The 13,738-nt window shown below is 35.5% G+C and overlaps 1 protein-coding gene across 1 annotated transcript; it reads left to right on the top strand.

Moving 5' to 3' along the window:
- The first annotated feature begins 1,663 nt into the window (after positions 1 to 1,663).
- On the top strand, positions 1,664 to 5,494 carry LOC113782159. The gene has a single exon (XM_027328067.1). It carries the CDS (start codon positions 1,664 to 1,666, stop codon positions 5,492 to 5,494), a length of 3,831 nt encoding a protein of 1,276 aa, XP_027183868.1.
- Positions 5,495 to 13,738: the final 8,244 nt, after the last annotated feature.

Here is a 13,738-nt window from a genome sequence, read left to right as displayed (position 1 = left end):
AAGTTTTTTGCTTCATTAAACCTGAAAGACCAAGTTTCCATTGGATTGATGGATTACAGGCATGTTCTTATTAAATGCAATGCTGAAGCAGACTTTAACAGAATTTGGACGAGAGGAGTTTGGCAATTGAGCAAATATCCAATGCGTGTATTCAGATGGACCAGGGATTTCCATGTGCATAGGGAGTCTTCTTTGGTACCGGTTTGGGTAACTCTTCCGGCTCTCCCTATTCATTATTTTGATAAACATTCTTTGTTCTCCATATTGTCACCAGTAGGAAGACCCATGTTCTTGGATTCGGCAACGGCTGCTGGAACACGTCCTAGTGTGGCCAGAGTGTGTGTTGAGATCGATATAGCTAAAATCATCGTGTCTAGGGTCTGGGTTGCTGTAGAAGGGGAATCTAGTTTTTGGCAACGAATTGTTCCAGAGAATATGCCAACTTATTGTTCATTTTGCTTACGATTGGGTCATTCTCAAGTGGAGTGCAAAAAAAATTTGCTTGAGGATGGAATGCGGCAACATCATCAGCAGCAAGGATTAAAGTTACAAGGGAATAACGTTCAGTTGTCCCACCTTGAAAATGTCCATAAAAAAGCTGTTGTGAATGAATCTCAGGATGTGCGAACTACAGATATGATTCATGAAGGAGGAACACAACAGATTGCAGTAGAGGAAGTTGCTGGTTCTCATATGATGGCCGAAGAAGGAGATAAAATGGTTCAAAATGATGACCAGCTCAATCCACTGTTAGCTGAAGGAGATGAAGGAAGGAAGGGAAAAAATCCAATGAAGGAGGACTCTGGTCCTATTATGATTGAAGAGGAACATGACGCATCAATTCCTAAACATTCATTCATAAGCAAACCAAGTTCAATTTTTGCTGAAGGACAAGTTGCAGCTATGGGAGATGAAACCGACAACATTGCTATCCAAGCATTTTCGCACATGGAGGGTTCATCGCATGCACATCATGGGGAACAAACAATAATGGGTGACCAGCTGGATAAGCAACAAGCAAATGAGAAACAAGGGACCCATCTTCCAGCAGACAACTCATTCATATTGGAAAATCATCATATGGCCGAAAGTAATGCATTGGACAATATTTATGTTGACTTACGTGGGGCTGAGGAAGATTTTGTTTCCACAGACAATGCAGTTGCGGGCAATTTGTCTCCAAGATTGGTTGTCCCACCTCAGCAGCTGCTGGAATCATCAAGCGACGCTTTAAATATTGATCAATCACAAAGGGATGACCGTGAGTTCCGACAAATGCGAGGAAAGGGTGTTCGTGCTCGATTCACATCCGACAGACAATTAAGGTCAGAGACATCATCCAAAAACTCATTCCATGCTCTTTCTCATGATTAATGGAATATTTTGGAATATTAGAGGGATTGCAAAGGTTCCTAATTTAAGAAGATTAATTAAACTAGTACGGCTTCATCAAGTTCATTTTGTTGTGATATGTGAACCAAAAGTAGATGTGTCAAAAATTGAGTCCATTCGTCTTCGATTATCATTTGATTATGTCTTTGTTAATTGCTCGAGTGATATTTGGGTTTTCTATAGTAGTCCTTTCGTTTGTTCCACTGTTGGTAGTTCAGACCAGCATATATCTCTACATGTTCAAAACCCGTTGCTTCCTAGTCCAATCATCATGTCCTTTGTTCATGCAAAGTGTTCGGTGGAGGAGCGTCGAGAATTATGGTGTTCATTGTTAAATGATAAACCTACAATACATCCTTGGTGTATTGGGGGGGACTTTAACGTCATTTTGGCACCTCACGAAAAACGTGGAGGACGTCCATTTGCTATAGCGGAAGGAGCTGATTTCATGTCTTTTATGGAGGAGGCTGGGGTCTTTGATGTAGGATTTTCAGGTTCTAGTTTCACGTGGTCTAATAATCGGAGGAGTAGAGCTCGGATTTCAAAAAGGTTGGACAGATTTTTAGTCAACGGGGCTTGTTTGGATCTCTCTGACGCCATTTCTGTGCTCCATTTGACAAGACACCCTTCGGATCATGCTCCGTTGAAGATTTCATTTGCAACTAGGTTGGATAATAAGCCACGTCCTTTCCGTTTTTTGAATGTTTGGACATCCAAACCTGAACTCTTAGAGGTGATTCGCCAAGCTTGGAATCAAAATGTTGATGGATCTCCACTGCGAATTTTATGCTCTAAATTATTGACAACGAGAAGGGCTATTCAATCATGGAACAAGCAATACTTTGGTAACATCATGGACACTGTGCATTTTGCGGAAATTGCGGTACAACGAGCAGAGGAGATGGTAGATCAAGATGACTCAGACGAATGCCAGATTGAGTTAAATAAGGCTCAAGCGGATCTCCGTCATGCACTATCAATTGAAGAGCAGTTTTGGAGGCAAAAGGCTAGAGTCAAATGGCTTAAAGAGGGAGATAGAAATTCACGGTATTTTCATGCGGTGGTAAAGCAAAGACGTGTTCAAGGAATGATACATTGCATCAAAAATTCCAATGGAGTTTGGATGGACAAGGATGAGGACATAGCAAGCGAAGCAATATCATATTTTAATGATCTTTTCACGGGTCCTTTGGATTCATTTTCGAATATGTTGCACCTAATTCCGCGTATGATTTCTCCATACGACAATGGAAAGCTAGAGTCACTGCCTACGATCGAGGAGGTATATCAAGTAGTAAAATCAATGGATGAGGAAAGTGCTGCTGGCCCGGATGGTTTCACAGGAAAATTTTTTATATTTGCGTGGGAAGTGATCAAACAAGATATTTATAATGCAATACTCAGTTTTTTCTGTGGGGCGGAGTTACCTCGGTTTATCACTTCTACCTCGATCGTACTAATTCCAAAAATGACAAATCCTCAGGAATTTTCTCATTTCAGACCAATCAGTCTATGTAACTTTTTCAATAAGTTGCTTTCCCGGATCTTGGCGGATAGACTGGCTGGTATATTGCCAAAAATAATTTCCCCCCAGCAAACAGGCTTTGTGAAGGGTCGTAATATAACGGAAAATTTTCTACTGGCTCAGGAAGTGGTTTCGGGTATTGGAAAAAGGAATAGAGGTGGTAATGTGGCTATGAAGCTAGATATGTCTAAGGCATATGACCGGGTCGCTTGGGGTCATATCATCAATGTCCTGAGAAGTTTTGGTTTTGGGGAAATATTTATTGATATGGTATGGCGCTTGCTTTCTAATGTCTGGTTTTCAATTATTATTAATGGGTCTTCACATGGTTTCTTTAAGTCCTTGAGAGGGCTTCGTCAGGGTGACCCATTATCACCTGCGCTTTTCATTATCGGAGCTGAAGTACTGTCTAGAGGATTGAACAACCTTGCACTGCAATCGGGCTTTCTGGGCTTCAAAGTTCCATATGGTTGTCCAGATATAACTCACTTGGCGTTTGCGGATGATATTCTCATATTTGCAAACGGATCCGCTTTGTCTCTAAGGGCGATCATGCAGGTGTTAGAGGCGTATCAAAGATGTTCGGGACAACTTATTAATGTGCAAAAAAGTTGTTACTTGGTCCATCCAATGATGTCAATGGCGAGACGAAGGGTGATTCATCGTATCACAAAATTTGCCTGCAAGCCTTTTCCAATATGTTATTTAGGGTTTCCGCTCTACTTTGGAAGAATTAAATCATCATATTTTGGAGGAGTGTGCCAGTCTATTATAGGGAGGATTCAGTCATGGAAATCAAGGTTACTTTCCTTCGGAGGCAAGATAGTTCTAATCAAGCATGTCTTGGAATCAATGCCAGTGCATCTAATGTCAGCATCTGTGATCCCGGGTAAGGTTTTTAAAATTATTGAAAAAACCTGCTCATCCTTCCTGTGGGGATCATCACCCAACGAATCAAAGTTTCACTGGATAAGATGGTCTCAACTATGTTATCCGGTTGATGAGGGCGGAGTTGGTTTCCGGAGATTACAGGATGTATACACAGCATTTTCTTCCAAGCTATGGTGGAATTTCCGAACAAGATCATCGCTGTGGGAGACATACATGAAAGCAAAATACTGCAGAGGTCTTCATCCTTGTCAGGTAGAACTCAAAAATAAGGATTCCTCAATATGGCGGAGGATGGTAAATGTGAGCCGACAAGTGGAGCTTTCTATGTTATGGGTTGCAAAAGAGGGGGCATGTCACTTTTGGTATGATAACTGGCTAGGATGTGGTGCTTTGTTCTTACAAGTACCGGTTAACCTAGAGTTGTCATTCCATAATTTCATAAACAATGGTCACTGGGATGTGAACCTCTTATGTCGCACAATACCAAAGGAGTATGTGTCCTACATTTTACAACAACCCATTCCGGAAGATGGGAGTGAAGTGGAAGTCTTTTGGATGCCTACAACATCTGGAAAATTTTCCTTACATTCGGCTTTTCAAGATATTAGGCAGACCCGAAATAAGTCGATGGTTTTTGCATCGATTTGGCATCCTCGTATCCCTTTCAAAGTTTCATTTTTCATGTTCAGATTGTTGCGAGGGAGGATACCGATACCAGATAGGCTATGTGAACTTGGTTTTCATTTACCGTCCAAGTGTTTCTGTTGTCCTTCGGCATCCGAGGAGCCTATTGAGCATTTATTCTCCAACGGCCACACGGCGTCGGTAGTATGGAGTTATTTTGGAGGATTATGTGGATTAAGCCCAGGAACTTCTTTGCGGTCTCGATTAGTAGGATGGTGGTTGAGGTCGTATGATTCTGAGTTACGGCGGATTATGGGCCGAATTATTCCTACTATTATTTGTTGGCAAATTTGGAAGGCAAGAAACAAAGCAATGTTCGAAGGTGCTCAAATGCGACCATCTGCAATCTGCCAAGCAATTTTCTTGGAAATTAAGTCCATGGTAGGGATTCATTTCAAACAAGCATTCCGATCCCAGTCTTTCCGACAATTGTATGATTCGCCGAATATTAATGTTGGAAGAATTGCCTTCAAAGCTATTCGCTGGGAGTCAAAGGAGCCAGGGCGGTTCATACTAAATACAGATGGTTGTTCTAAGGGTAATCCAGGACTGGGTGGAGGTGGTGGTGTTCTAAGGGATTCAACGGGATTACCACTCTTTGGTTTTTCGGCCTATTTTGGACAAACTACAAGTCTCCATGTAGAGGTTCGGGCACTTCTCATTGGTCTTCAAACGTGTATACAAAGGGGGTTTGGGAATATATGTATACAATCGGACTCATTGGCCTTAGTTCGAATTATTCATCGTCAAATTCAGTGTCCATGGCAGATTACAAGGGAGGTCAGGCAGATTCGGCATTTTTTGGAGTACCCGACTTGTTTATCACATTGTTATCGGGAGGCTAACACAGTTGCTGATGCGTTGTCCAATGAGGGGGTATCTCATCCACAGCAACATGTCAGGTTGTATGACACCTTTTCTACATTCCCAAGACTGGCCCGTGGGGCAATACGTCTAGACAGAATAGGAATGCCTTCATTTCGCAAAATTAAACATATGTAGAAGGAAATTTCTGTATGTTGTTTATCATTATATGAATAAAATAAAATAATAATACCAGTTTAATTTTTCTCACAAGTTTTTTTGGATAATCAATTTAATCAACTTGCAAATTAAATAGCAATAAATCATTACATAAAGTATATTTGAGTACCGTGCTACTAATTAACATAAAATTGATCGTATACTTGGACTACCTTTTTGTTTCGTGAATTGCATATAAGAAATTGATGATAGTGGAGAGAACTAAGTAGACATGATAAAAGTCCAAGCTAGTAAGATAGAGGAAGGATTATCTACTCCATGAATTATACTTTCTACATTTTATTTCCATTCTGTTTGAGTTTAGCAATCTTTTTCAGCTTGGAAGAAATGCAATTTTATTCCTCAATGTTTGGCATGTGTGCTAAACCAGGAGGTTCCTAATGTTTTGATAAAACAAATCTAATCCCAAAAGTTTTAAAATTTGGGTACATTTAGGATAATTAACAAAAAATTAACAATAGTTGACGATCAAAATCAAATCAATAGCTTCGACTTTGCATTTTTTGTCCCAACGTTTCAAAGTTGGGTCATTGTGGTTAGATTTTAAATAGTGATATTGACGATTTTTTTAAGGGTAAATTCCACTTTGTCCCCTCAAACTATAAGCAGAATCCCACTTCAATCCCTAAACTTCAAAATGGGACATTTAAATCCTTAAACTATAAAACATGTCCCGCTTTACTCCAATTTTTAACAGAATGCACGAAACTTAACGGAATAGTTGCCAATTCTGTTAGTTATTATTATAATTAAAGTTAACCAAATCCAATAGGGACATAAGTGTAATTTCTTGAAATCCAAAGCTTTTGATACGCTCCAAATTTTTAAAAATTATTCATTCACCTTCTTTCTCTTCCTCCCCATCTCTCCCTTCATCCCAGCCACACACCACCCATGCCACCCACTACCACCTTTTGCCACCAGAAGCTCTAACCCTACCCTTGACTCGTAGCCTTCCATTTGTTAATTCTTGTAACATAATCACAAAAAAAAAATTAAATATCAGAAACCAAATCAATATCAACAAAAAATTTTACAACAAAAAAAAGAAAGAAGAAATTCAAAGAACATGCTTGGTATGAACAATTTTGGAGGGTCTGACATTTTTGGGGTCATTATTAACAAGCTACGAGGCTCAAGACATGCAACTCCGTTTGGACAACCTAGAGCTATAGACAACAAAGAGGAAGAGTCGAAAAAAGAATCTCCTCCAACTCCAACATAATTACACATTCCCAAACCCAATATGAATCTCATCAAGACTACCTTCTGTTGTTGGTTTGGATATGAACACCCATTCATCTTCTTACTTTTAATCTATTTTCTTATTCACAGATCCAAACCTATGTAAAAGACAAACATATTCACGAATCCCACAAAAATTAGTCGTGCCTAGATCAAATGGAAATGAATTTAGGAGATGATATAAAAATTGAAAAAAATAATAACAACTAAATACTTTTATTAGCACAAAATAAATGTGGAAAAATAATGGGTTTTAAAAGAGAGAAAGGGATAGGGGCAGAACTTGGTGGTGGGTCATGTGGTGGGAAGAGGAGAGCAATAGAGCAATGGAAGGCTAGGCTGATAGAGAAAGTATGGAACGAGAGATTTTTGGTGGGGTGAATGAAGAAGAGGGGATAAGAAATTGGGTGGGGCGGCTATTCAAAGAGGAGACAAAAAACAGGTTACAGGTTGTGATAAGTACAATTGGTGATGTATTGGTATGGCAAACATTTTGTGATTTCTTCTGTGATAAATGTCTTATTTTTGGATTCATCACTGGGGAGTAGGGGTGGGCGCAGGTCGGGTACCCGTCCCATTCACCATTTGACTAACCCGACCCGCACCTTGCGGGTTAGCCATTTTTTGACCCTTACCCGCCCCGCATATCAGCGGGTACCCTATAATCGGGTACCCGCTGAGATAGGGACCCGTCCCGCCCCATTTATCATTTAATTTTAAAAAAAATGATTTTTACCAATTTAATTTTATATTTTACACATTCATCTAAGATTTAAAAAATATTTTTTCTAAAAAAAGGTTTCCCACCAAGAAACAAGCATGTGAAGAAAATATAAGATAAAGGAAAAAATTTAAAAGAATTCGAAATCAATAAAAGTTTGAAATAAGTAGCACAATTTTTAATATATATGTTCCACATTAATTAAGTTTTTTTCTATAAAATATAAGATCATGACCTCAACAAATGAATCTTGTAAATAAACTATAGTCTCTCATATTTGTAATGCAATTTGTTCAATAAAATTACTTATTTAGTTCTTATTATTTTATAGTGTGTGTATAAAAATAAAAATAAAATAAAATATATATATATGCGGGGCGGATCAGGTACTCGCGGGTTTTTAATTATGTGACCCTAACCCGAACCGTATCTTAGCAGGTACCCGACCCTCTTTTGACCCGATCAAATAATAAAAATCGGATATCTTAATTTTCGGATCGGATATGACGGGTTTTCGGGTTAGCGGATAATTTTGTCCACCCCTACTGGGGAGGAGAATGAAGTAGTAAAGCGTGGCGGACGATGATGGCAGGGGAAAAGGGAGATGATGGTGTAGCAGTGGTGGATGTGCAGTATTGGAGGAAGAAGGCAGTGAAGAAAGAAAGAAAAAAAATAGAAAAGGAAATGAAAGGAAAATAGAAAAAAAGGTGGAAAAAATAAAAGAAAAGGAAAGTTTAAAAAAATGGTTTTTTTGTTTAAAAAAGGGAAAAACTTTAATTATTATTATTAAAGAGGTAAAATTATCTTTATTTCTCTGTCTCTTTGTTTTTTTTTTATATTGGGTCTCATGAAATTAAATTTATGTCCCTATTAGATTTGATTAAATTAAATTATAATTATAACCTAAATGAATTGGCAACTATTCTGTTAGGTTTTGTGCATTCTGTCAAAATTTGGAGTAAAGTGGGACGGATTATATAGTTTAAGGATTTAAATGTCCCATTTTGAAGTTTAGGGACTGAAATGAGATTTTGGGCATAGTTTGAGGGGACAAAATGGAATTTACCCTTTTTTAAGGACAAGAGATGCAACTCTAAATTGAAAATTCTGTTGAAAATGTGCAAAAATTAAGTTCTTTCCCTTTTTATTTTTATTTCATTTATTCATCTCACTAATTTCACATGGATTTCTTCTCTTTTGCATAGCTAGTCTCGGATTTGGCATAATATATCTATGTATCGTTTTATAGTATGAAGAATTCATTATCATATAATTTTCACTTGTATTAATAATTAAACACTCAATTATGTACTATATGTAAATTAAATTGTTCATCTTTGTTTTTTCAATTTCAATGACATACCTATTTAGTTTGAGATGAAATTGATATTTTGCAGAATTCTTTGAATCATTCATTAATTATCAAGGTTAACAAATAGCAATATAAATATTTTAAAACTTCGCTATTGAAATGTTGGATTTAACAAGTAGGAAAACAACAAAAATAAAGAAATTTATCTTTAAAATCCTAAAAACACTTCATTGGGTACTGACATTCAATATTTTTTATAATCACAATTACTAACTACAAGTATTTGTAGCTTACGTTTAGTAGTCATGCAACAATTTATGTAGTAATAATTATTAAAAGAGTGTATACACTATCATCGTTGGATTCATGAGATGTGTACAAAAGTTGAATTTCAATTTTAAATTTTGCATAGTTGTCATTCATCCAACGCTGATAGTGTATACACTGTCAGTGTAGGAAAGATTAATCCTTATTTAAAAATATATATTAAACTATAATCATTTTACTAATTTTTGTTTTGCATATCAAATGTGTAGTGTTATCCAATTTCAACTTAACCAACTACTCTAGCCACCAAGAGAGCTTCAAAGCTCTACTTGAATGTAGGTCAAGAGATCAAATCCTCTTACTTACATTCTAAAACTCTAGGTTTCCTGGAAATGTTGTCAGCGAGTGCGTAGGCACCCGTTTGATCCGGTGGTTGTTCAGTCCCCTCTGAGTTATCCTTAGGGTTCTTCAGGTTCCCCCATCCCCTTAGTATAGAGTAGTGTAGGCCTATCGTGGTAGGCCAAAAAAAAAGTTATTCAATTTCAACTTGTTTAATAGAGAGGTGCTATTTTAGTTAAAGGATGATGCTATGCCTATTTAAGGTGCTCTATGAAGTTTTATAGAGAGTTAGGAACACATCTATTGCATATTTAATTATTTCCTCCTTCCCAAATTATTTGTCGCATTTCGTGATTCTAATTTTTAAGATAAGTAACTTGATAGCGATGTTAGTGGATTTATTTCTAAAGTTGCCATGAAAATTCAAAATTCAAATTTGATTTAGTATAAAATGTGGATAAAAGTGGGGATAATATTTGAAAAGAGATAAAAAGTAACTTTGACTTTGGTAAGATGACAAATATTTTAAAACATTTCAAAATAAAAAGCACGACACTTTGAATGAAATGGAAGGAGTAATTCATATCTCGTTTCATCTTCAAATACTAATTATAAGTATTTGAAACCGAATGGATCATAACAATTCAAATTTGAAACATGGGGAATTAAAAGTTCAAAATCAAAGTAGTTGACTAACGACAATTTAACTTTGATCATTAGTCATTTTTAATTTCCTATCAATTATCCTAAATGTGCCTAAGATTTGAAATTTTGGGAACTAATTTTTCTATTTTTTTTTTGGTCAAAACATTGGAGACTAGTTTGCCGCATAGAGGAGGAGCGGAGGGGCCACTGTCCCTCCAAGTTTTAGAAAATTAGAGTTTCCTCCTTCAAAAGATTAAAATTTTTATACATTTTTTAGCAAGTTTAAACACTTGCTTTGCCAAGCACTTAGAAATCATATAATTTCATATACTCAAATTTAGATATGTTAAAGTTTGCCCGCCTCCTCAGAGTAAATTTTTTACTTTCATCAATTTATTTTATGTGAGATACGATAGTGATTAGAGAATCTGTTTGAAATTTTTAGAATCATGTTTTGAAAAGCAACTCTATATATCCAACCTCGGCGCTGTTTAGATTGTAGTTTTTACGGGAAATTTTTTTACTTTTTCCATTAATGTTCCTTTTGCACATTTTTTAATAATTTTTGTATCTTACCTACATTATATTTTAAAAAAGCACTACAATAATTGTTTTTCCAAAAACTCTTGAAAAATTGCAATCCAAATAATCTTGCTTATCTCTGTCATATATGTACCATATGCATTAATTTTGATGCATTTTAAAGGAAATTAGAATAAGTAATGTATTTCTGCAGTGTTTTTATAATTTTTATAGTTATGCGTTCTTCTATCAATATAATTTAACAAATAAACAGTGATCTTTGAAATGGAGAAGCCGTGATTTTGGTTAAAGTCGTTTTCAAGAGAAAAGGTGAACTTATATATTTTGTATAAAAAAATTGGATTAGTTTGTAATGAAACATGTAAATGTACCATTGTGACTCAAATGTACAAATAAAACAAGAAACGTACAAATGAGTCTTAAAGAATGTACAAAAGAGACATGGAAATAAAGTGATAAAATAGGCTCTTTTTTTTTTTTTTTGTCAAGTGATAAAATAGACTCATAAACAATGAATCTGGCGACGGATTCAGCTTGAACAACGCTGGATTCAAGCCGCGGATTGTGTCCAGAAACTTCTAAAGTTGGAGCCTGGTCTCAGCACTGGATCTGCAGATGGATCCGCAAATCATGACCACGTTCAAAAACTTCTAAATTTTGTTTGGCATTTTTTTCATGAGTAATTTGGGTTACTTTGATCCAAAAAGATGCCTAAACTTTTGTGCAAGAATACGAACGTTTTTTTGCATCTTTTGGTAACATAGTTTTCTATATGATAACACGTATCATAAAAAAATTAAAAAAGCTAGAAAACTAACTTTCGCCATTGATCATTCTTACGAAGAAAACTTGACATTTGCAATCAAGTTTTATTCTAAGTCTTATTATATTCTAGAGGTAATTTGCCACAATCATGTAGCAAATATTTTGTGTAGTGAAGGCAAATAACATCTTAAGAATAGTGTCTAACACGCTTCAGGATCATTATTTTCATCCCCATTTTCTTTGTGAAATTTCTCTAACACAAATTTTTGCACTTTAGCGTGCTTGTGTACCCCCCAACACCAATATCAGATTCCATGGTCAAGCTTCAAGTACAATACTTTCGTGCATCATAACACAACTTAGTTTTGTAGTTCAGGGATAGCTACCTTTTACTCTTTTTTTATTTTTTATTTTTAGTGTAAGTTGGAGGACTAGAACCCGAAACCTCTCACTTACATTCTCTTCTCCCGTACCATCCAACCCATCCCTCCCCCTACCTTTTTCTTGTCTTCTCATATTTTGACATAATGACAATGATGTTGCAATTATTAGACTTCAATTGTGTGAAGACCATGCAATTGGTCAACATTTTTGGGGAACCTAGCAGAGTTACGTGGTGATCATGCTCATTATGTTAAGAGCTTTTCAGTTAATCGTCCTGGGCTCCATTTCTAAGAACTCCTTTTCTTTCTTATTCAAGGTCGGTTAATTCCAAAATTAGAAGCAAAATTCATTTCATACTTAAAAAAAAAAAAAGTTAGTGAAGGTATATTTTACATATTTCTATTTTGACCATAAATAAAATGAGGATTTTAGGTTGAGAAACCCTAAATTGAATACAATTAAAAAACCATTTGCATGTCCATGATCTGCAGATATAGAATTTGAATGTTTTTTAAATATTTATTTTTAAAAGTGTTTGACAAACGCTTTTCTTTGCTTCTTGCATGTACGTAACTACCAGCATGCATACACCAGAAAGTTAGCAAAACTTGACGCCTTTAAACTCTCTTTTAAAGTTTATCATCTATCCAATTCATTGTAGCAAATTCAGAATACGACAAAATGACTACAGTCAATTCCGCAGTCTTGCAGAAAATTTATTTGTTTGTATTACAAGTATATCTTTCAACTCACAATTTTATCTTCCTAATTACCTTTTCATCAAACATGCATCACATCACAACAATTACTAAAATAATTATTTTAAATAATATTCAAATAATTTCCTATCCAAGCACATCTTGCTGCTCTTGTTTGATTTGAATTTTCCATGGTTTTGGAGCTATTCATCTTTTCTTGGAATTCGGGTCTTTGACCTTGTAAAATTGTAAGTTATACGTCCCCATGGCTGCGAATTAAAACCTTGGAAACATGTGGCTGCGTACACTACAAGTTAGCGTGTTTGGATAGAGTATTATTTAAAATATTATTGAAATAATTATTGCATTATTTTCTGTAACGTTATATATATATATATATATATATATATATATATAAGATAAAAAAAGTGGTTGGAGATATAAAAAAATAGTTTGAGAAATATGTTTATGATACAAGCGAAATATTAGTTGAAAAAATTTAGCTATCCAAATTCTCTTGCACCATTATGGAAGAGCATTTGAAGCTGGAAAACGTGGGGCTGCATACACGATAATATCATTGCACCATTATGGAAGAGAACCTGAAGCTCGAAAACGTGTGGCTGCGTACAATACAGGGAAGCTTGAAGCTGTCACGTTATAAACTCCATAAATCGCACTATGGAAAATTGGACCGGAAAATGTAAAGTCAGACTTTGAAATTGGAAGATTAAAAAAAAAGCACTTAATTTAGATCACCAAACTATTAAGTAAATGTGTATTTATGTAACTTCCCCCACAACAAGTATGGTGGGTTACTAGAATATTTTAAATATGTTTAGCTCTTTATTTGGTGTTAAAACAACTAATATGGTTGAAACATCTAAAAACACCTTAAAATGACTCAAAACATCCAAAAAGAAAACACATCATAAATACCATAAAGAAGAAAAAAAAGCATCCAAAAAATATATAAAAACAAACATTATTGTCCATTTAACTCTCCGCCACCGCCCTCACCTCAGCTTTATTGCACAGTAACAATCTTATGGAAAAAGTATCGACATGGCATCACATGTGAGACTATTGTGCAAATATTTTAACTTTAACTTGTTTAAATATGTGTAAAAATAGTATTTAGATCCACAATAATGATATGGGCTTGTTTTTAATTGATTCAGAGTTTGTAGAATTGGTGTTTGAAATAAGAATATTTAGATTAACTCATGTTTTCTTGTTTACTATTAAAAAAGCTACTCTAATGAATTGGTATGTGTTCTCAA

The sequence above is a fragment of the Coffea eugenioides genome, chromosome 9 (assembly GCF_003713205.1).
Source record: "Coffea eugenioides isolate CCC68of chromosome 9, Ceug_1.0, whole genome shotgun sequence".
NCBI classification, from domain to species: Eukaryota; Viridiplantae; Streptophyta; class Magnoliopsida; order Gentianales; family Rubiaceae; genus Coffea; species Coffea eugenioides.
The sequence above is the reverse complement of the archived record's forward strand: the minus strand, read 5'-3'. Positions and strand labels throughout refer to the sequence as shown.